Source organism: Cuculus canorus, chromosome 5 (assembly GCF_017976375.1).
Source record: "Cuculus canorus isolate bCucCan1 chromosome 5, bCucCan1.pri, whole genome shotgun sequence".
NCBI lineage: Eukaryota > Metazoa > Chordata > Aves > Cuculiformes > Cuculidae > Cuculus > Cuculus canorus.
The window spans coordinates 46,423,850-46,448,840 of NC_071405.1; the positions used below are offsets into that span (position 1 = coordinate 46,423,850).

The 24,991-nt window shown below is 42.8% G+C and overlaps 1 protein-coding gene across 1 annotated transcript in view; it reads left to right on the forward strand.

The window, feature by feature from the left end:
- The window catches only part of IFTAP (intraflagellar transport associated protein), a 50,416-nt gene extending 37,956 nt beyond the window's left edge, over positions 1-12,460 (forward strand). The window contains 3 exon segments of the mRNA XM_054068846.1: positions 312-468; positions 12,292-12,420; positions 12,422-12,460. Of these exon segments, the coding sequence (XP_053924821.1) occupies positions 312-468; positions 12,292-12,420; positions 12,422-12,460 (325 nt within the window).
- The last annotated feature ends 12,531 nt before the right edge of the window (positions 12,461-24,991 follow it).

The following is a 24,991-nucleotide window of genomic DNA, read 5'->3' on the forward strand; positions in this document are numbered from 1 at the left end:
CCTTCTTTGTTATGAAAAGGATGAATCTTATCCCAGGTGTTCTCTGAGTTAGGAGAGTCTGCACTCAGATTTTTAATTCAGTGTCCTCACAAAAGAAGAGTTACCTGTCTATTTCCAACCAAGTCTGACTTTTCCTTAGTATGGTATACTTTATTAATTTAGATTTTAGCTTAGGACTGCATGAATCTGTTTTAAAGATAGCTGCCTGTATAACAGTAGGTACAACACATTTTGACTAACAAGCTTCTGCCTGTGTCTGAGTGCTACAGGATTTTACACAGGGTTTTGCTAATTTATCCATTGAATGGAAGGGTGAAGTTGCCTATTTTTTATTCAGCAGGATCGTTAGTTCTCCCTGGAGAGGTAGAACAGACTATGACTTACTGTACACCCTTTTTTGATAAGCCTATTGAACTGAAGTTCAGAACCTCGTCAGTTCCACAGCCATCAGACCGGAAAGCCCAAGGGGTCAGATTTATTTATTTCTTTAAACACTGGGGTGTTGGAGTGGGTTTTTTTACCTGTTGAGGTTATTTACCTGTGGAGTATGTGGAACTGCTGTGAGTGAACAAATCACATCACTAGTTTTTAAACTATTAGTGAATTCTTAAATACATTAAGAATTGAGATAAACACTCTTAATAGATACCATTTTATCTTGCACACGGCTACTATATAATCCTACTTTTTCAAAATGTGTACATCAATACTTCAAACTGTGTGTGGGCTTTTTAATATTTAGTTGGTGTAACTCATGGACTATTCAAGAAAACTTGCACTTCCTGACCTTTTAACAAATCATTACTTATGTAGAATGATGGGGCATTTAATCTTCTAGTGATCTCATGATCTTACAACATTCTGCAGTTGTAATTGGGCTGAATTTAAGAAACATCTTCTGCAACAAGGATGTAGTGAATTTAATGTGACATTTAAAAGAAAAAGACAATTTTAGAGTATATTGTGATCATAAATGAGATGTGTCCTCTTGCACGTGAGTAGTAGCAAGGTGAAGGTGAGGATCTGCATTGTCTAGGTCTAGTGGGGAGAGGTTTGCATTATGGAGCCTGAGTCTTTTAATCAGACAAGCTTTATTTTAGAATTGCTGTTTTCCCTCAGAATTTGAGTTCTTTTCAAACTGGAACAGAAGGTGTGGATTGCTCACAGGTTTATTTTAAGTAATTAAATTACTATCCAAATAGTCAGCATGAGCATTAACTTTTGGGTATATTTCTATTGTAGAGAATTCTTCACCACTCTTTTTCCCTGTGTGGTCATTGTAATAGAGGCTGAAGTTAGCTTCCAGCTAAAATGGGCCAGTTTTGATAGTTTCATATGCTTATTAATGTCCTGTGAGGCTTAAATCAAGTTTATAAATGACACGTGACCAGTGAAGGATTGATGTTATAGCACTGCATATGGTGCCTCCTTTCCTGAGCTCAATTATACCCAGTTCTTCACAATGAATTCTGTACTATGAAGAACAAGTCTGCTTTGGGAAAAGGTAAATGTACTAAAATGACCTTTCAGGCTCTAATACCCATCATTCTGTGAATAAAAATACTCACTCTTGTCCCGAAGGATTGACATAATTCAAGGTTTATGCCTTTAGAAGTATCCACTGACACACACAAACCCCCCTAGAATGAGGCTTTATAATTTTCTCATTTGATAACTTCTGTATAAAACCAATGAAGAAGGAGGGTTGTAGCAGCCTGCAGTGTTCATAAAGAATTGCATATGACTCTCTGAACTATAATTCATGAAAAATAGATGAAGATCCCACTGAGTGCTGCATTCATTTCCATTTGAGGAAAAGTTGAGTTATGAAAGAAGCTGAGAAACTGAGTTATGAGGAACTGAGCATTATTGCATCAGTTAAGGTTTGCCGCATTTTTCAAGAAGAAAGACATTATTTTAACAACCATTTTTTTGGTACCAGACTACTCAAGATGAAGGCAGCCTTTCCCCTAAATTATACGCATATTTGTGCCTTCATTTAATTAATATAACTGTGGCCTGATTTTTAGGACTGTCAATACTTAATAGGTCCATTTAAAAATCCCTCAGTTCTTCAGATTGTTATTGCCTTTAAAATTAAGTCTGATGTTGCTCTTGGCAGGGCTTGTTTAGGAAGAGAAGAAGATTTCACCTGGAATAGAATCATAGAATTGTTTAGGTTTGAAAAGACCCTTAGGATCATCGAGTCCAACTGTAAACCTAACACTGCCAAATCCACCACTAAACCATTTCTGTAAGCGCCACGTCTGCATGTCTTCTAAATACTTCCAAGGATGGTGACTCAACCACATCTGTGGGTAGCCATTCCGATGTTTGACAACCCTTTCAGTGGCGAATTTTTTCCTAACATCCAATTTAAACCTCCCCTCACCCAGTATGAGGCTGTTTCCTCTTGTCCTATCACTTGCTACTTGAGAAAAGAGACTGACACCCACGTCACTAACTCCTTTCAGGTCTCCCCTCAGCCTTCTTTTCTCCAGACTAAACAGTTCCTTCAGCCTAGTCTCCTATGACTTGTTCTCTAGAGCCTTCAACAGCTTCCTTGCTCTTCTTTGCACAATGACTTTCTTGTAGTGAGGAGCCCCAAACTGAACACTGTATTCGAGGTGTGTATTCACTCACTAGTTCCAAGGAAAAGGGGATGATGATTTCTCATTTCCTGCTGGTCACAAGCCAGGATGCTATTGGCTGTTTTAGCCACCTGGGCACACCACCAGCTCATATTCAGCATCCCCAGGTTCTTCTCCACCAGGCAGATTTCCAGCCACTCTTCCCCAAGTCTGTAGCATATCATGGAGCTGTAGTGACTGAAGTGCAGGACCCAGCACTCAGTCTTGTTGAACTCCGTACAGTTGGTCTCATCCTATCAGTTCAGTCTGTCCAGATCCCTCTGCAAAGCCTTCCTGCCCTCAAACAGATACTGTCACCCAACTTGGTGTTGCTTGCAAACTTACTGAAGGTGCACTTGATCCCCTCATCCAGATAATTGATATAGATATTAAACAGAAATGGCCCCACTGCTGAGCCCTGGGGAACACTGCTTGTGACTGGCAACCAATTGGATTTTACTCCATTCACCATAACTCTTTGGGCTTGGCCACCCAACCATTTTTTTACCAAGTGAAGAGTATGCACATCCAAGCCATGAGCAGCCAGTTTCTCCAGGTGAATGCTGTGGGAGCCTGTGTCAAAAGCTTTACTAAAGTCTAGGTGGATAACATCCACAGCCTTTCTCATCTGCTAAGTGGGTCACCTTTTCATAGAAAGAGATCAGGTTAGTCAAGCTGGACCTGCCTTTGCTAAACTTGTGCTGACAGGGTTTGATCACCTAGTTGTCCTGTACATACTGCATGACAACACTCAAGATGATCTGTACCGCAGTTGGGCTGATAGGCCTGTAGTTCCCAGGATTCTTCTTCTGGCCCTTCTTGTAGATGAGCATCACATTTGATAACATCCAGTTGACTGGGACCTCCACAATTAGCCAGATAAATGATAAATGCTGATAAATGATTGAAAGTGCCCCTCACCACAAGAAGGATACTGAGACTCTAGAGCATGTCCAGAGAAGAGCAATGAAGCTGGTGAGGGGGCTGGAGAACAAGTCTTATGAGGAGCGGCTGGGAGAGCTGGGATTGTTTAACCGGGAGAAGAGGAGGCTGAGGGAATAGCCTCAATAGGTTCAGGCTGGACATCAGGAAAAAATTTTTCACAGGAAGGGTCATTGGGCACTGGAATAGGCTGCCCAGGGAGGTGGTTGAGTCACCTTCCCTGGAGGTGTTTAAGGGACGAGTGGATGAGGTGCTGAGGGGCATGGTTTAGAGAGTGTTAAGAATGGTTGGACTCGATGACCCAGTGGGTCCCTTCCAACCTAGTGATTCTATGGTTCTATGAAAGTGGCTTGGTGAGCAGTTCTGCCAGCTCCCTCAGTACCCTTGGCTCCATAGACCTGTGTGTGTCTAAGTGTTATAGCAGATCACTAACCGTTTTCCCTTGGATTATGGGGTCTTCATCCTGCCTTCTAGCTCAGGGGGCTGGGTACCCTGAGAATAGCTGTTCTTACTATTAAAGACTGAGGCAAAGAAGGCATTTAGTACCTCAGGCTTTTCCTCATCCTTTGTTACTATGTCTTCCTCTGCATCTTATAAAGGATGGAAATTCTCCTTAGTCCTCCTTTTGTAGTTAATTTACTCACAGAAACATTTTTTGTTGTCACAGAATCACAAGGTTGGAAAGGACCCATTGGATCATCGAGTCCAACCATTCCTAACACTCCCTAAACCATGTCCCTAAGCACTTCATCCACCCGTTCCTTAAACACCTCCAGGGAAGGTGACTCGACCACCTCCCTGGGCAGCCTGTTCCAGTACCCAATGACTCTTACTGTGAAGAACTTTTTTCTGATATCCAACTTGAACCTCCCCTGACGGAGCTTCAGGCCATTCCCTCTTGTCCTGTCCTCTGTCACTTGGGAGAAGAGGCCAGCTCCCTCCTCTCCACAACCTCCTTTCAGGTAGTTGTAGAGCGTAATAAGGTCTCCCCTCAGCCTCCTCTTCTCCAGGCTAAACAACCCAAGCTCTCTCAGCCGCTCCTTGTAAGACTTGTTCTCCAGCCCCCTCACCAGCTTTGTTGCTCTTCTCTGGACACGCTCCAGAGCCTCAACATCCTTCTTGTGGTGAGGGGTCCAGAACTGAACACAGTATTCGAGGTGCGGTCTCACCAGTGCTGAGTACAGAGGGAGAATAACCTCCCTGGACCTGCTGGTGACCCCATTTCTGATACAAGCCAAGATGCCGTTGGCCTTCTTGGCCACCTGGGCACACTGCTGGCTCATGTTCAGTCTGCTGTCAACCAGCACCCCCAGGTCCTTTTCTTCCGTGCAGCTCTCCAGCCATTCTTCCCCCAGTCTGTAGCGCTGCATAGGGTTGTTGTGCCCCAAGTGCAGGACCCGGCATTTGGCCTTGTTAAACCCCATCCCATTGGTCTCGGCCCAGCAGTCCAGCCTGTTCAGATCCCTTTGCAGAGCCTCCCTACCCTCCAGCAGATCGACACTTCCTCCCAGCTTAGTGTCATCCGCAAACTTGCTGAGGGTGCACTCAATGCCTTCATCCAGGTCATTGATAAAGACATTGAACAGAGCTGGACCCAGTACTGAGCCCTGAGGAACTCCACTTGTGACTGGCCTCCAGCTGGAGTTAACTCCATTGACCACCACTCTCTGGGCCCGGCCATCCAACCGGTTTTCAACCCAGGAGAGTGTACGCCTGCCCAGGCCAGAGGCTGACAGTTTCTGAAGCAGAATGCTGTGAGAAACTGTGTCAAAGGCTTTACTGAAGTCCAAGAAGACTACATCCACAGCCTTTCCCCCATCCAGTAGTCGAGTGATTTTGTCATAGAAGGTGATCAGGTTAGTTTGGCAAGATCTGCCTTTTGTAAACCCATGTTGACTGGGCCTGATCACCCGGTTCTCTTGCATGTGCTTCATGATAGCACTCGAGATTACCTGTTCCATGACTTTCCCTGGCACTGAGGTGAGACTGACAGGCCTGTAGTTCCCCGGATCCTCTCTGCAACCCTTCTTATATATGGGCACAACATCAGCCAGCCTCCAGTCTAGTGGAACTTCCCCAATCAGCCAGGACCTCTGGAAGATGATGGATAGGGGTTTGGAAAGGACATCCGCCAGCTCCTTCAATACTCTTGGGTGGATCCCATCCAGCCCCATAGACTTGTGGGCGTCTAGCTGGGCAAGCAAGTCTCTAACTGCCTCCTCTTGGATCACGGGAGCCTCAATCTGCCCCTCTAACTCTTGGATTTGTAAACAGAAGGAACAACTTTCTTTGCTATTAAAGACTGAGGCGAAGAAGGCATTAAGTACCTCAGCCTTGTCCTTATCCCCTGTCACTGTTATTCCTTCTGCATCCAATAGAGACTGGATATTCTCCCTCGTCCTCCTTTTCCTGTTAATGTACTTGTAGAAAGACTTTTTGTTGTCTTTCACAGACTTAGCGAGTTTTAATTCTAGTTGGGCCTTGGCCCTCCTGATTTTTTCCCTGCACGATCTCACTTCGTCCCTGTAGTCCACCCAAGATGCCTTTCTTCCAAAGCACATAGAGCTTCTTATTATTGACGCATCTTGAGATCTCCCTGCTCCACCAAGCTGGCTTTTCCCCCCGCCGGCTCCTTTTCCGGAACACAGGGATGGCCTGCTCTTGAGCTGCTAGGATTTCATTTTTCAAGAGCGCCCAACCCTCATGGGCTCCCTTGCCCTGAAGGACTGTTTCCCACGGGACTTTGCTAATCAACCTTCTGAACAGGCCAAAGTCTGCCCTCTGGAAGTTTAATGTGACTGTTTTGCTAACCCCCTTCTTAATCCCACCTAGAACTGAAAACCCTATCATCTCATGATCGCTTAATCCCAGGCGTCCTCCAACCGTCAAATCCCAAACAAGACCTTCTCTATTCACAAACAGCAGGTCTAGGAAGGCACCCTCCCTTGTTGGTTCGCTAACCAGTTGTGCAAGGAAGTTGTCTTCGATGCACTCCAGGAACCTCCTAGACTGTTTCCTTTCTGCTGTATTGTACTCCCAGCAGACATCCGGAAAGTTAAAGTCTCCCACAAGGACAAGAGGCAGAGATTTAGAGACTGTCCCCAGCTGTTTATAGAAGAGCTCATCAGCAGCTTCTTCTTGGCTGGGTGGTCTGTAACAGACTCCTATCACAAAGTCCCCCTTCTGTGGGCTCCTCTGATTTTAACCCATAGGCACTCGATCCCGTCCTCACCGTAATCCAGTTCAAGAGTATCAAAGCACTCTTTGACATAGAGGGCTACCCCGCCTCCTTTCCTACCCTTCCTGTCCCGCCTGAAGAGTTTATATCCCAACATAGCTGTACTCCAGTTATGTGAGTCATCCCACCACGTTTCTGTGATGGCAATGACATCATAGTCACCTTGCCCTACAACAGCTTCCAGCTCATCCTTCTTATTGCCCATGCTGCGTGCATTGGTGTAAATGCACTTCAGCTGGGCTGATGAACCTTCAGCCCTCATAAAGGGAAGAGAGTTCATTCTCGATTGACTGGTCCTTGGAATAACTAATTCCACAGACCCAGTTTCATCCTTACTGTCCCCACTTGTACTCGCCCTCACTTGCCCTGTTGTGGTGTACTGGTGGTCCTCTCCAGCACACCATTTCTCAGCCGCCAGTGTCCCACTTCCAGGCTCATTCTCAACTAGCCTGGTCTCCTCCCCTTCCCCCTTCACATCTAGTTTAAAGCTCTATTTAAGAGCCTAACTAGATTTTTAGAGATAACTTTAGTCCCCCTTGGAGAGAAGTATGACCCATCCCTAGTAAGAAAACCTGGGGGTGGGTGGGTCACCTCATGATCAAAGAAGCCAAAGCCTCTCTCCTCACACCAGGCTCGGAGCCAGGCATTAATCATCTGTATGTTCCTGACTTCCTGTTCCATATTCCTTAGTATTGGGATAGAGCTAAACACCACTTGCGCTCCAGAGCCCTCAATCATCTTCCCTAAAGCCCTGAAGTCTCTTTTGATGGCTTTCAGCTTTCTGCGCTGTAAGTCATCATTACCTACTTGAAATACTAACAGGGGATAGTAATCCGTTTCCTTCACCAAGGAAGGGAGTTTTCTATTGATATCCCTCACTGATGCCCCCGGCAAGCAGCAGACCTCCCTGTGGAGCGGGTCCGGTCTGCAGATGGGACCCTCCATTCCTTTAAGAAGGGAGTCCCCTAAGACGATCACTCTCCTCTTTTTCTTGACAGAGGATGTTTTTAGGGCCCTCCGAGGATGCTGGAGCCTAGGGAATGTTTCCAGGCTGTGGGGACCATCTCCTTCTTCCTCTGCTTCTTCCTGGGGGATAGGTTCCTCCTGCAGCGTTTCATATTGATTTCTGAGGGCTATCTGGGGGTTAATTGTCTGGGTGGGGGGAAGCAGGTTTCCTGCGCCAGACAGGAACTTGCTGCCATCCCCCATCTCTTGTTCCCCCTGCCTCACAGATTATAGGATCAAGCTGCTCCGCCGCATTGGCTCCAGCAGCCTGCTGGGTTTGTGCGAGGGCACTGCTCCAAAGATCTATGTCCCTCTCACATTCCCTGATAGTCCTTAACCTGTTCACCTCCTCCCTCAGCTCTGCCACCATGTGAAGGAGTTCTGCGACTCGTGCACAGCTCCCACAAGCATAGCCGGTATCAGAGGCACGGGCTGGTGTGGGAGGGGGGCACTGCCTACAGCCCAGGGTCTGCGTGGCTGCATGGACCCACTGAGGCTCTGTCTGGGTGGCAGTATCCATCCTGCTCGCTGCAGCACCCGGAGCAGTTTTAATCTTCTGCCTGGTAGCCACCATGGTGAGCCACCAGCCTCTCCCTGAGCCCTTCCTGCTCGCCCTGACCGCTCAAACTGCCGCTCAAACTGCCCCTTTGTAATAACGTGCTCCGCACCTCTTTGCCTCGCTTCTCTTCGCCGCGCTCCCAGTGGACGTGGTCCCAAGAGACCGTTTAAATCTCCCGCGGTAGCCGACGAGACCACCCCCTCCCGTCAGGTACCGCGCGGGACCGTCCGCTGCCACGTGTCAGGAGCCGAGCGCCGCCCGCCCCGGTCCCGTTTAGGTTTTCCTAGGCTTTTCCCGTCACAGGGAAGTGCCCCACCACCTCAGATGGCCACCTCACCGCAGTACTCACCGTCCTGCTGCTGGATGTCGCCGAAATTGTCGCTGGATTGTCGTTTATGGTATCAGTGAGATTAAGTTCTCGTTGGACTTTGGGCCTTCTAATTTTCTCCCTGCACAACTTCATGACACCCTCGTAGTCCTGCTCAATTGCCTGCCCCTTCTTCCAAAGGTCATCTATTTTCTGAGTTCCAGTCAAAGCTCCCTATTCAGCCAGGCTGGTCTTCCCTGCTGTCCTGACTGTCAGCACATAGGGATGGCCTGTTCCTGTGCCTTTAAGAGTGAAGTCTTGAAGAACATCCAGCCTTCCTGAATTCCTTTGCTCTTCAGGGCTGCCTCCCAAGGAAATCTGTCTGTCAAGCTCCTAAACAGGTCAAAGCTGCCCTCTTGGAGACATCCCTACTTTGAAATGAAAGTGTTCTGTGTCCATCAAACCAAATCTTTTAGGGAAGGACAACAGAATGTATCTGCTTAGTTGGTTTTCATAGAGGGTGGAAACCCATTCCCAATGAGAAATAAACAAGCTTAGTAGTGCCATATAGGGTGTCAAGTGTCTGTGCTATGGACATATTTGTGAGGGACTTAAGTGGAAAATTTATGTCTCTGGATGTATTGCTAAGGAAGGTTTGAAAAAAGATTTGAAAAAAGGTTTGAAAAAAGAAGCTCTGCTAAGACCTGGTGTATGACTTGGCTAATTGTTAAAGACTGACTCTCAGACTTTGTCTTTTTTTGGCTAATTGACTACCTTAATCTTTTTCCTTTGAATATAATTAAATAATTGGTGAGTGTATGTGCAAGTGAATAATAAGAGTGCCCTAATTACAGAGAAATAAAAGTTTTAGAAGGGCAGAGGCAGGCTATTAAGGTAACTGTAACTCCACACAGATTAATACAAAAAAACTGAGTTGCCAATTATTGATAGACTTTTGAAAGTCAGCTTTAAGGTATTTTATTTACAACGTTGCTTTGTAAAATAGCCTCTAGCAAAATACTTCCGTTATTAATATGAAGATTAATTTTTTTCCCTTTTAATTTGGACATACAGGAACTGTAAATGAAAGTTACTTTTTATTCAGAGAGTAAATCTCAGGAGCAATCTTAAGCAAACTGGCAGATTTATAATAAAGCTCTCAAAAAGATTTCAATTAGATGTTAGACACCTGAAATTCACATATAATTCTCAGCAGCTTAGGCAAAAGTAGCAAGATATTAACTTGATTGGCTTAGAGTATTCAGTGTTCTGTCTGTTGCAAAATGTCTTCCTTTTGAAATAGATCAAAATTGCAGTTTGCAGTATAAAAAATTTAGATAGCTTGTCTGCATGGAGTTTACCGCTCCAGTTTAAGTGAATGGCTTCTTGAGAGAAGAAGTAAAAAAAAAAATCCGGAGTGCTTTAAGTACTCATTTGAGAGATGAAGCATGCTGATAAACATGCAGAGTGAATGTACTTTTCCAATGTGCAATGAGTGGGTAACAGAAAAATTCTTAACGGTGAAATTAGGTATATTCTACTTTCGCATCAGTTAGCAGTTTGGAGTCAAGATTTTTTAAAGGAAAGTTTTCCATTATATCTCTGTACACGGATAGAGTATTCCTGGAATGACGTGAAGCTAAACACAGCATCATAGTGAATGTATGTATCCTTTCCATAACTGTGTTGGCAAAGAAAGAATAGATTTGTTTTTTTAGAATCTTTGTGAAGGCTTGCTGTAATTTAAACTCTTTTTAGCTTGATTAGCTCTAGATAGGGTAACAAATACTGCTACCACCAAACTGACTGAAAAAGATTTGTACCTTGCATCATGTTTGAAGATGTTATGTATTTCTGCAAAGGAAGGACAGACAGTAATGAACCCCAGTTCCTGGCACCACTTGTTACCCAGTTGCTGGTACTCTTTCTGGCATGGAATTCTAGGAGGCTTTGCCTGTTATAAGATGAACCTAGACAGGAATATGGTGAGGAGGGCAAGGAGTTGACCTCATCCTTAATGGGGCAGAGAGCTTGTGTGCAGGCTTTGTCTCATATAAGCATTTCTTGAATGTGCTGTTTATAAAAGTTAATGATGGTTTACCTTGGATGGTCTGTGGACATAAGCAAATAATGTTTGCGTGCAGAATGAATACTATTTTCTAGACCAAATCTATCTACAACATTTGTTTTTCTCATTTATAAATGCCCATATTCTACAGTGCTGCATCTAGGACGAGTTATGTGCTCCAGCATCTATTGAAGCCAGTGTAAGCCAGGTCTCTAGGGCATTAAGCAATACAGATAATTTTATACAAAATCACAAAAAATATTTCCTGATCAATCAGGCAGTATTACAGTTTGTTAATAAAAAATGTAGATACTTGCAAGGTACTTGCTGTGATGTCTGTCAGGTGCCCGGACACTGGAGATGAATCCAGCTACTGCTTCTCTGACTTATTAGATGGCATTAGCTGTGTAAATACAGCTTCTTACAAAAAGTTACCAGAAATTGTGTGGGATATTGTGCCTTCTAAACTGAGCAGTGACCATAAGATGCTGAGTGTTCTTCCTCCTTTTCAGCAAAACAAATGAGTATTCTTAACTTCAAATACATCAGTAGTCATTGGCTTCATTGAGGATTCATCAGAAGTCTGATGTATTTAAGAATATATTATTTTAAGCCCTTGTGCTGTTTGTCATGGTTGAAATTTCTAGACATTTTGTATTCTGAAAGGACAGGGAGCATTCCTGTACAGTTTGGGCAGTGAGGAAACATGGTGAGGGTAGCTCCTGTATAGCTCTGGAATGAATTTTATGTAACTGCTTACCATAAACCTTTTGTGTCATGACCTCCTGCAGTCCCTTATCAGCATGCAGCCTGCTATAGTTAGTTGTTTTCATGATTTTCTTTTATAGGCAGAGCTTTTATTCTAAGATACTTGAATGAGAAGCAATACAGAAATGATATATGCTATGTCAACATAGCAAATATTGGCAAATGCAGTAAGACTTTATGTTCAGCATGGAGGAAATCCAAACTAGTCAAATCCATATCTCTGAAATAGTGAAAAGAAATTATTAGAATCTTAAAATTTATTATGTTGTCATTTTGCTCATTCCAGGAATTTCCTTTGCTGAAACTGTATTCTGGGAAGCTTGTTACATTAGTATCATACTCATGTACACCGAAGCTTTATGTGATATCAACACAAATTTTTAGGATATGGAATTGTCTTTGAAATTTACCATAACTGCCATGAAATTTACCATAACTGCCATTGTCTTTGAAATTTACCATAACCCTGCCACTATAAGTGGCAGGAATGTAACAAATGTGTGCAAGGGAGTTTTTTTAGATTCCTTGCCTTGAGCAAAATTAGCTAATGATATTCATATACAGTGCGGTACAAATGGGGCACATTAAATGGCTGAAATCAGGTCAAATTGAATAATTGAATTTATTCTTTTACTTAAAAAGATCTTAATCAGCTGATAGTACTAGAGTCAGAAGAAATAGTTTAGTTAAATATTAATTATAAGTTTATATTTTGAGCTTCCTTATCACCACTCGCAGCAATATTATTTATGTATCTGTTTTTCCTCATTACAGCTACTAGGGTATGATGTTCAACTATTTTCACTTGATGAAGAATTTGATTATGACAATGTGGCACTGGCCCTTAAGTTCTCTGAAGCTGAGCTGATGGCCATTATAGAATTGTCTGGAGAGAAGAAAACCTGGGCAAATATCAAGTCAGTAGGAGCTGAAGACTGAGTGAAAGGCATTCTGTGCAGTCCTGTTGAAATTACATTTTTAGCAAATATATCTAGCTCTTCATTGTATTCTTATTTAGTGTTTTTATGTATGTTGCCAATAAATGACATCATCAAGATGTTTTTGTTTGTTCTGCCAAAGTGCCTTGGAGCCTGAGGTTGCCTTTCACCATACCTCCTACATGTCCTTATAAAAACACAGAAGTGGGAAGATGGTGCTTGCCCAAACTTGTTTGTGTGCCCTTCAGCCAGAAAGGAAGCATTTCCATCCTTTTTATATGTTTCTACACTGATTTGCTTAGGCATTCATGATGGCTAAAGAGGTCTATATGTGCCCGTAAAGTCAACAGGATTTTTGTATAGATCAGTGACCTTTAATATTTTTAGGTCCCAGTGCTCAGCTACTTTGTTTTTTTTCCCAGGTGAAGCAAGGCATAAGTAACAGCCATAAATTTCCTTTGTAGGGAATTCACCCTTGAGCAGTGTGAATTCTGTATTGGCTCAGGCTGGGTAGGCTGGAGTAATTGCTCCATAAGACCAAAATGGTGGAATTTAGAATAGCACTATGGCTTCTCTGGCTTATATTTGGTAATGAGTCAGTTCCTGGCCCGCACAAACCTAGTCCTGAAGCTGCCTTTTACCTAGTTATTTCAGTAATGCAAATAAGAACTTTTAGCAGCTCACAAATCAATCTATAAACTCTTTCCCTATCATTATAAGACTTAAATGTCCTGAATTACATGAATGAATAAATATGGGGATGTTGGAGATTTTTCTGTCTTTTGGGTTACTTCAATTATGCAGAGAATTAAATATTCCTGTCTCCACTAAGCTTTTTAAGTTGATGAAAATTGATGTGGTGTAACTCCTAATAATTAAAACATAAACTGCTACAAAAAGCCTTCAGCACAGAGTTAAAAATAGTGACCTCATCCATTAAAGGAATTGGCATTGAAAGGCTGTCAGATGTGACATATTTTTTTTTTTACTGGAGGTGATTTCAAATACCAGCTGTTCTAGTTTGAGCTAAAGTAGAATCAGTTTTCTGACTTTAGCTAAGCCTCATCTAAATAACTTCATTTTCTGAAAGCTAACTGTATGTTTTTCAGACAATATTTTCCTCTAGAAATGATTGCACGAGGTACTGGTATGCAGAGGCCATTGCTTATACTTATTCCTATAGAAACAAAGGCTATCATCAAGCTGCTGAAATGCCATAAGTGAAAGAGGTGAAAAAGAGCCACACCTGTGAGGAAGGGCAGACAGGACGGGTGACCCAAACCTGACCAACAGAGTATTCCATCCCATATACGTCATACTGAGTATATGAACTGAGAGATCACAAGGCTGAAGCTCTCTTCTTCAGTAGCCAACGTCCAATGAGGACCTGGTCTGTGGTTTTGCCCCTTACCCTGGATACGTGTGCTCTTGAGCCTAGTTACTGAGTCCAGTGCCTTCCTGCCTTTTCCTTGTGTCTGCTCTGCAGCATTTGTGCTGACATAAACATCGAGGCAGGGAGGGCGGAGTGGGGGACATGCAGTTTGATATATTTGTATATGTTTTATTATTTTCTTATTAATAGTATTTCCTATTAGTAATATTTTCTTCATTGTTTTTATTGCTTCCTTAAAACTACTCTAGTTTTAGTTTTCCCTGGGATGGTGGGAAGGGAATTGGGAGCCCAGCTGCTCATTTTAGCTGCCAGTCAAGCTGTGGCTAAACTGTGGCATCAGCTTATGGCTTACACTCAGCAGCACTGAAATACAGCAGACTCTGGAGTTGAATAAAGGTTGGGTAGTATGGGTGGGAGAGGAGAATGTGCACAAGGTAGTGATGTGATTGAGAGCAGTCCTGCAGAGAAGAACTTTAGGGCGCTAGTTAGCGAGAAGCTCGACATGAGCCAGCAATGTGTGCTCGCAGCCCAGAAGGCCAAACATGTCCTGGGCTGCATCAAAAGAAGCGTGGCCAGCAGGTTGAGGGACATGATTCTGCCCCTCTATTCCTTTCTTGTGAGACCTCATCTGGAGTATTGTGTCCAGTATGTTGAATCCTCAACATAAGAAGGATATGGAGCTGTTGGAACAGGTCCAGGGGAGGGCTACAAGGATGATCAGAGGGCTGGAGCACCTTCCATATGAGGACAGGCTGAGAGAGTTGGGCTTGTTCAGCCTAGAGAAGAGAAGGCTCTGAGGAGACCTCATAGCGATCTTCCAGTACCTGAAAGGGATGTACAAGAAAGCTGGGGAAGGACTGTTTACAAAGGCTTGTAGTGATAGGACTAGGGGCAATGGGTATAAACTGGAGAGAGGCAGATTTAGACTAGACATAAGGAGGAATTTCTTCACGATGAGAGTCATAAGGCAGGGGAACAGATTGCCCAGGGAAGTTGTGGATGCCCCTTCCCTGGAGGTGTTCAAGGCCAGACTGGATGGGGCCTGCGGCAGACTGATCAAGTGGGACGTGTCCCAGCCATTGCAGGGGGTTGGAACTGGATGATCTTTAAGGTCCTTACCAACCCAAACTATTCTATGATTCAATTTCAGCTTACTGTAGAAGTTTTGCTATTGAGGCTTCGTTTAACATCACAACACTGAATTGTGTTATTAGTCTTTTTCTGGTATAACTGCCTTAGCTAAAGTTTATTGACCAACGTTTTGTCCTTGGCCTATTTCCATTATTTCTGAAGTGGGTGATTAACATGGTGACTATGGGAAGAGTGCCTGAGTAAACAGATTATAGACCAGACCACAAGCTCTGGATTAAATGACCGTGTCTAGTTGGCTGCTCCATTTTTTAGCAGTTTGTAAAAGCAAAGAGAGGTGCTTTCATGGTCCAAAGGAAATTTTCTAGATCAGTAATTTTGTGGACTATATGATCACATAGCACTGACATCTGTGTAGCATTTGTTTTGAGGAATGGTATTAATCTCAAATAGGGATTTAAGAATGAGATTAACAAAAAACAGAAGAAGAAGTGGTCTCAGACAAGGTGTTCAAACAGAGTGATATAGGCGTTTAAACAGAGTGATATAAAACTACAAGTATGTTGTATAGAAAAACTGATCTATATAGGACCTTGCTGATAGAAATTTGTTTTTAACATCTTCACTCAAAACGATTCTGTGCTGTTGTTTTTTTTTTTTTCTTTTAATGCAGTTGACTGTATAGGAGATTCTGCTTTTGTTTGGAAAACATATATTTAAAAAAAGAATTCTTTTTAATTCAGCAAAGTGTTTTGCTGAGCCCAAGATATTTTGAATTAAGTGCTTCAGATCCAAGTGGAATTTTCCAGGGAAACATTCAACTAAAAATTCCTGAGCAGATATATTTATTGATTCAACTTCTGGAAAACACAGATAATGTGTATAAATGGCAAGGATAAGAAGTTAAGTTCTGCAAGATCTCTAGAAGCAAATCTAGGGGGAAGAAATTGAGAACTACTGTACAAAGAAAAATACGGGAGACAATCTCATTAACATATGTATGTGTAGCAAAGATAAAGTAAGAAGCCTTCAGTCTTAGAGACCACTGTGTACAGAATTTCCTATACTGCAGACAATCAGTCATAAATAAAGGTTTCATGGGCTTGTTGAGTGATTAATTTGGCACGTATTTTGTATGTTTTGTTTGGAAAGGTATGAGAGAGACAAGCTGTAGACCAGGCCTGTTGGAATCCTGTTGTAAGAAGTAAACTTGTTCATAATGATCTTTAGGCCAAATCAGGCTTGGAATCTCTAAGTGCATTTTAAATTAATTTCATTATCATTTTTTCCCCTTACATTAGGGATACATCCAACCATTCAGTTCCTTCTCTCATAGGCAGATGATTCTCTTGCCACGTTATTCTCCATACATGTCATTTGGTATAGTCATTATATGGTTCTGTTAGATATAATGGAACACTTTGCTGCAAAATACCGAACAAAATTGCTCCTTACTGACCTTCTTTGCACATGCTCAAGCACCTCAACGTCCTCCTTGTACTGAGGTGCCCCAAACTGAATACAGTATTCAAGGTGTGGCCTCACCAGTGCTGAGTACAGTGCCATGATCACTTCCCTACTCTTGCTATCTGACACAAGCCAGGGTGCTTTTGACCATCTTGGCCAGTCTTGTTGGCACACCACTGGCTCATGTTCAGGTGGCTGTAAGCCAGCAACCCCAGGGTCCTTTTCCAACAGGCAGCTTTCCAGCCACATTACCCCAGGTGAGGGGTTGTTGTGACAGAAGTGCAAGACCTGGCGCTTGGTTGAACCTCATACAGTTAATATTTGCCCATCCATCCAGCCTGTCTAAATCCCTCTGCAGAGCCTTCCTGCCATCAAGCAGATCAACTCTACCACCTAGCTTGGAATCATCTGCAAACTTACGGAGGGAGCACCTGATCCCCTCATCCAGATCATTGATAAAGATATTAAACAAGACTGGCCCCAGCACTGAGCCCCGGGGAACTCCACTTGTTGGTTGCCGTCTGGGTTTTGCTCCATTCACCACAACTCTTTGGGGCTGGCCATCAAGACAGTTTTTTACACAGCAAAAAGTATACCTGTCTAAGCCATGAGCTGCCAGCTTCTTTAAGAGAGAGCTGTGGAAGATACTGTCAAAGCTTTACTAAAGTTGAAGCAGACAACATCCACAGCCTTTCTCTCGTCCACTAGGTGGGTCACTGTCATAGAAGGAGATCAGGTTGTTTAAGCAGGATCTGCTTTTCATGAACCCATGGTGGCTGGGCCTGATCACCTGGTTGTCCTGTACGTTCCTGGTGAGTGCGCTCAAGATGAACCACTCCATAATCTTTCCTGGTACTGAGGTCAGGCTGACAGAACTGTAGTTCCTCAGATCTTCCTTCTGGCCTTTCTTGTAGATGGATGCCTCAAGTCGTCTGGGAGATCCCCTGTTAACCAGGACTGCTAAGAATGATGGACAGTGGCTTGGCAAACTCCTTTGCCAGCTCTCCTAAGTATTCTCAGGTAGATCCTATCTGGCTCCATTTGTGAGTGTCCAGGTAGTGGAGCAGGTCATTAACTGCTCCCTCCTGGATTATGGGGGAGTTTATTCTGCCCTCTGTCCCTGTCTTCCAGCTCAGGGGGCTGAATACCCTGGGGATACCTGGTCTGACTATTAAAGACTGAGGGAAAGAAGGGGTTAAGCACCTCATCCTTTTCCTCATACTTGGTAGCAGTGTTCACCCCCTGCATCCAATAAAGGATGGAGATTTTCCTTGGTTCTCTTTTTGTTGTCAATGTATTTGTAAAAACATTTTTTTGTTATCTCTTACAACAGTGGCCAGATTGAATTTGAGCTGGGCCTTTCTAATTTTCTCTCTACATGACCTAATGAGCTCCCTCTGCTCTTCTTGAGTGGCCTGTCCCTTCTTCCAAAAGTGTTAAACTCCATTTTTTCCTGAGCAAAAGTTCTCTGTTCAGCCAGGCTGGCCGTCTTCCCCAGCAGTTCATCTTGTGGTACATGGGGACAGCCTGCTCCTGCACCTCTAAGACTTTCTGCTTCTTTAAGACTTCCTTATTTAAGAATATCCAGCCTTCCTTGATAACGTTATCCTTCAGGACTCTCTCAACTAGTGTCCTAAACAGGCCAAAGTCTGCCCTCCAGAAGTCCATGGCAGTGGTTTTGCTGACCCCCTTCCTGACTTCACCAAGAATAGAGAACTCTGTAATTTCATGGTCACTAAGCCAAAGACAGCTTCTGACCACTACATCTCCCACCAGTCCTTTTCTCTTTGTAAACAGCAGGTCAAGTGAGGCACCTCCCCTGGTAGACTTGCTTACCATCTGTGTCAGGAGGTTAGCTTCCACACACTCCAGGAACTTCCTAGACTGTTTCCTCCCTGCTGTGTTGTATTTCCAGCAGATGTCTGATAAATTGAAGTCCCCCATGAGAACAAGGGCTACTGACTGTGAGAGTTCTGCCAGCCGCTTGTAGAATGCTTCATCAACCTCTTCATCCTGGTTGAGTGGTCTATAACAGACTCCCATCAGGATATCTACCTTATTGGGCCCCCACCTCATCCTTACCCATAACCAGTTGAATTCATTACAGTCATTGAGCTCTACATAGTTGAAAGCCTCTCACCTCTCCTTCCTTGCCTGTGCTTTCTGAAGAGCTTATAGACATCCATTGCAGCACTCCAGTCATGAGAGTCATCCCACCATGTTTCTGTGATGGTGCCCAAGTCTATGCTGCTGCCACTGTCTTCCAGTTCCTCCTGTTTGTTGCCCATGCTGTGTGCATTGGTGTAGTTGCACTTGAGCTGGGCTATAGATTTGACCCCCAAAGTTGGCATGACACCCATAGGCTCATCTCTAGTGAGCCTGGTTATATCTTCTTTCCCCTTCAAACGTAGTTTAAAGCCTTCTCGATGAACCCAATGAACTCATGAGCGAGAATCCTTTTCCTGCTTTGAGATAGCTGAAGTTGTTTTGTTGCCAGCGGGCCCTGTGCCATGTAAACCTATGTATGATCAAAAAAACCCCAAATTTCATTTGATTAGCTTTCACATATTTTCCTCTTCACCATTGACAAGTCGTCATTTTTAAGAACATATAGTATGTGCATGTTAAATTTTATACATGTACATGGAGTTAGTTACCTGGAATTGTTTCACCGCCTTCTTGACCACCTGGACACACTGCCAGCTTATGTCTGCTGTTAATCAACGCCCCCCGGTCCTTCACCTCCAGGCAGCTTTCTAACCACTCTTCCCCTAGTCTGTAGCACTGCAGGGAGTTATTGTGCGCCATGTGCTGGACCCGGCATTTGGCCTTGTTAAGCCTCATGCCATTGGTCTCAGCCCATTGGTCCAGCCTGTTCAGACCCCTTTGGAGAACCTACCTACCCTCCAGCAGATTGACATGTTCCCCCAGCTTAGTGTCGTCTGCAAACGTGCTAAGGGTGCACTCAATGCCTTCATCTAGGTCATTGATAAGGATGTTGAACAGGACTGAACTCAGCACTGAGCTGTGGGGAACACCACTTGTGACCGGCCTCCAGCTGGAGTTAATTCGGTTTGTAACTCTTTGGGCTTGAGGTACCCTCAGTAAGTGTGCTGATGACTGCATGATGTGGTAGACATGCTGGAGGGGAGGGATGCCATGCAGAGGGACCTTGACAAGCTTGAGATATGGGCCTGTGTAAACCTCATGAAGTTCAACAGGGCCAAGTGCAAGATCCTGCACCTGTGTTGCGGCAAACCCAATCACAAATACAGGCTGGATGGAGAATGGATTAAGAGTAGAAGAGAAGGGCATGAGAGTGCTGGTGGATGAGAAGCTCAATGTGAACCAACAGCATGTGCTTGCAGCCCAGGAAGCCAACTGCAGACTGGGCTGCATCATAAGAAGTGTGATCAGCAGGTGGAGGGAGATGATTCTGCCTCTCTGTTCTGGTTTTGTGAGACCTCACTTGGAGTCCTGTGTTCAGGTCTGAAGCCCCCATCACAGGAAGGACATGGATCTGTTGCAGTGGGTCTAGAAGAGGGCCACAATGATGGTCAGAGGGCTGGAGCACTTCCCATATGAACATAGGTTGAGAGAGTTGGAGTTGTTTAGCCTAGAGAAAAGAAGGCTCCAGGGAGACCTTATAGTAGCCTTTCAGTACTTTAAAGAGGGCCTTTAGGAAAGCCGGGGAGGACCTCTTTATCAGAGAGTGTAGTGATAGGATGAGGGGTAACAATTTTAAGCTCAAAGAGGGTAGATTTAGATTAGATATTAGGAAAAGATTTTTTATTGTGAGAGTGGTGAGGCCCTGAAACAGGTTGCCCAGAGAAATCATGGAAGCCTCATCCTTGGAGGTGTTCAAGGCCAGGTCAGATGGGGCTTTAGGCTACCTGATCTGGTGGAAGGCGTCCCTGCCCATGTCAGGGATGTTGGAACTAGATGATCTTTAAGGTTCTTCCAACACAAACCACTTTCTGATTCTATGATTCTGTGATTTACGGTCTTTTCTAAACTTTTTTTTCAGCTTTCCAAAAGAATTAAAGGCAAAACTCATACATGGAACGGGAAACTTTGAGTGCTACTTGGAGTTGACTTAGGGGCTGCAGCAGAAGGAAACAGGATTTTCTCCCTACCACACTGACAAGGATTTTCACCTGCAAAATCTCTGATGTTGGGTGGACCCTTTGAAAGTGGAGGCTATGTGATGCATCTTTCTAATCCCTTTGTATACTTGACTTCATTGATGTCTAAATGCAATACAGATATGCATCCATATCAGTCAGTAAGCTTGTTTGTATTGCCTTCTTCGGTGTAACCAGAAGGGTGTTGGCTGTTTCTTTCCACAGTCATGATGGATTCTAAGTTATGGGAAGTGAAGTCCCAGCTGAGTGGAGTCCTTCAACTGGAACAGGGATCTGGAGTTGTTTCCCTGGCTGGCTGTGGTGCAAGCTTGGATAACATTAATGCTCAGCTTTACTCCTTGTGACTGTAAAAGGAACAATAATTAGTTGCTGATAAAATGATTGTGAAAGAATAAGAGAAAAATTGAAGAAATGAAAAGAGATGCCGATAAATCTGTTTGACTCAGATGTTATTATGGTTCTAAATATATTTCTGTTAATGCACAAAGGTATTGTTGTATATGCTTGCATACACACAGTGGCCCTGAAAGAAAATAATTGTAATAGGGGGAGTACTCATCAGATGATTCAGAACCTTTTGAGGAAGATAGCATGGAAACTAAATCTCTGCTCTTATGAAAAAGACCCTTTGATCCTCTAGCCTTGATTTTCTGATACTATAAACTGGCAGAACTCCACTGAGGCCATTTATATTCATACACAGCAGACAGGACCTGCAATTTACAGTCTTTGCTGAAAGAATATACAGTCAAATCAATTCCTGAATTAACTTTATTGGATATAAAGCTATGTATATGATCTGCTATTGTTATGGGAAAATATTTAAATGCACAGCCAATGCAAATGGAATGTAAATACCATATCTTTAACTGTTAAGTTACTAACTCTACACAGGTCATTTTGGAGTCTCTTTTGTGGTGTGTGCTTGGAACATTGCTTTTTTCTTTAACAAGGATATTACTTACATTTCAGATCCTAATAATGAAACTTGATTACGTACATAACTATCAAAGATTCTCACCTCCTTTAAAGTCTTTTTTTTCCTTTTGCATCTTGGCAAGGATTGGAAATGGACTTTGATTTATTGTGGAATTGTTATAAAAAGAACTGGCAGCCTTTGTAAAAACATACACTTTCTTCTAAAGGTAGACTCTGTCACTTAGTGATGCAACACTAAATGCAGAAATAAAAATAGGAGCAAATTTCTAGTTATTCAGTAACTTCATGTATGTCATGGTGTAGCCAATAGCCACTTGGTATCAAAGTGTCTGCTTGGATAGCAGGCCGATTTGTTGTCCTCTACCTTCGGTTTTACTCAGGAGTCTAAGCGGTAGCTTGGTCCTACCTAGGTTAATACCTTAATATTCTACAGCCTTATGAAGAGCTTGCAAGGCAATTCAGTCATGCTGACCAAAGAAGCTGAAACAGCAGGCTTGTACCAGGGCTCCATGCACACTCCAACCTGCTGAATAATTTAGCTGAGAGGAGCTATTCACCTCTGTTAAGCAGAGACCTGTGTTACAACCATCATGCACTTCTTTCACTGAAGATGTGCAGTGGAAAAGTGATGACTGACGAGGGCTGGGGCAGGGACTCTTTAGACTATATTCATTTACTAGGGTTGTGCTGAACAGGTGGCTTATTGTCCTTCTTCACAGGCTTCTTCAGCCTTGGTGTGTTAAAGCCACCCAGCAAAGTGAGGAAACCCGTGACTCAGAAGGTGAGCTCCCTGCACCACAGAGCTGAGCACTTATGGTGAAGAAGCACATTCCCACTGTGGTGTGCTTTCTTGTGGTGAAGTGTCAGTTAGCACAGGTGGGTGTGGGGTGCCATATGTGTCTTGGGCTCCACTTGGACGGATGTGCCTTCTAGCTGAAAGGTGAGTGCCTTTGCCAGTCAGTTTTCTCAGGTGATAAATGTCTGACCATCCCTTGGGAAAACAAGATAGAAAGTTTCCTCTAAAATGGTATTAAGTTGTAGAACATCTCAAAAGATGATGAGTCTCCTAAATTTTTAAATGCTGGCTGTTGGAGGTGACACCTTGTGCTTTGCTGGCAAGGTTCTCTAAGCCCAACCTTACAGCTGAATGGGCTGTGAAATGAGCCAACGAATTAGACTGAAGATAATTTCAGTGCTTGTTTACGACCAGTTTGCAAGAAGAAAAGCAAGTGTTAAATCGCATTGCCATTTTATGGACAGGTTACTTTATTTGTCATTGCAGTGCCCCACTGTTAAAATGGAAATAAAATTTAATGCTTTATGAAAATGCAGAAATACTTGTCTCATTTACAGCACTTCGAAAAAGGACAGATAATAAAATTCCCCTGATTAATGTCCTATGAATTTATGTGCTCTGTGATGTTGTTTGGTACATCTATCTACATACACATTTCAAATAATAAGCAAAGATAGATCTGAACATCATCACTAAATCTAACTTTCCATTGAATTTCAGTCTGTAGAAACTGTATATTTAAAGCTCACTATGATCTGAATATTCCCAAACTTTGGGGAAGTAGATACTCCGCTTTAAAAATCTCTAACCAAACATTTCTCAAGCAACCACTTAGTACCCATCTGCAAAAACTAAAGAAGACAGGAGCCTGCCTATATGAAAAGAACCTATGGAAGGTAAAAATTGGAATAACTGCACTTTATAGGAAGATAATGGTATTCTATAAAAGGACTCAAAAAATGAGAGAATTAAATGAAAAATTATATTTTTTTCTTGAAGGTGAACAATACTAAAATATTCTATTGACTTGAGACAATTCTTGAGAACCTTTGAATGCCAGCTGAAAAATTAGTGTAATGATTTCGTAATTCATGTGGGTTTACAACACAGTTATCTCTTGAGCCATTGAAATCCGATTAAAAATTGGGTAGGATTCTTCAGTGTATTTTGTGGCAATGCTAACACCATAAATTAAGGCTTTAGCCTCTTTCTATCATATGTTACAACAGAGTTTGTTCTTTTGTGGCTCTTGTGGTTGAGGACTCTGGTGGCACTGCTTCTGGAGTGCAGGTGTGTACTTGTAGCAATTAAGCCTTAAGTTGAATATGTTTTCTTGAATTCATCTGTTTTTCTGTCCATATGTATAAAACCTTGTAATATGCAATATGATGTGTGTAATTCATAGAAACAGGCACATGCTATTTATTATGTTGCTTATACTTCTCAGAATAACGGCTAGAGGACAAATTCTACTATTTACTTGAAAATGCTGAGTCTGCCATTTAGATTTGCTGCAGATCGCATATTTGTTCTTTGAGAGAAAAATGTTGAACTGCATTTTTCCTGGTTTTGTCTTCCTTACATCAGATTTGCAACTAGCTTTCCTAGGCTTGACCAGACACTACATTAATCCAGTGAGTTGGATAAAATTTTAAAGTAAAAAGAGATGGAAGGCTGGTGTCTGAGCAACAAAACATCAAAGCACTGTTAGCATTTCATGCATAAACTTGGCATTGTGAAGCAAACAATCAGGAAAACGCAAACAATGGTCAGCCTGCTTACTGAATGAAAATGTAGTTCTGAATTGCCTCTGTTTAAGTCAGCTGCTTACACTTCTGCTGCTCACCCCACCAAGGATTCTGGTACCTAACATATTTCAAAATGCAGACTGTCAAAAATACTGGCAGCTCACATTAGCTGAGTAGCATTTCCTAGAAGGCAACAAATGCTGAGTAGCATTTGTTGTAGAAGGCAACAAAATTGTGATCTATTTAAGGGTCTTTGTTTCTGGTCGTGAAAAACTTCCTGAATTCCACAGTTTTATTTGATGTACATGAACATTATTGAAATAAACTGTACAAGAAACAATGGCCCAGTAAATTTCTTTCTGCTGAGAGCAGGATGAAGGGAGCTAGTAGAAGGAGATGTTGGCTGAGCAGCCAAATATTGTCTCTGCTCTGAATGTAATGTTTGATGTCTTGCTTTTGATTCATTTGTAGTATTTATATAAGAATCTTGGTTATCAAAAGAGCTGCCTGAATAACATTGCCCTTCTACCCCCAACCCTCATGTATGAATGTGTGAATATGCGGGCAAACTCACTATTCAAATTCAATTGGCTTCTCCTCCAAGGGTAGAAGACCATTATGGGGTGTGTTTCACAATGTGCTTCAAGTGAGAGCATTTACTAATTGATAGGATTAGGCTCTGATCACTAATATTCCAATCAGTGTTCATCTGGTACTGTTTGAAAACCTGTACTTTCCAAAATTCCATTATTGAAATGTATATTCTTTTGATACTTTTCACTTGCTGCCCCAGAAACAACAGATTGAAGTAATGCTTCAAAGATGATACTGAAAAAAAAACATAACTTGGGGTGCTCTGAAAGGAAGTGGTGAAATTAAGAATGCAATAAAGTAAAGTAATGATAAATTTAGGAAAAACAGCTTGCTGAAGTTCAGATGTATTAGATTCTGCAAGTACC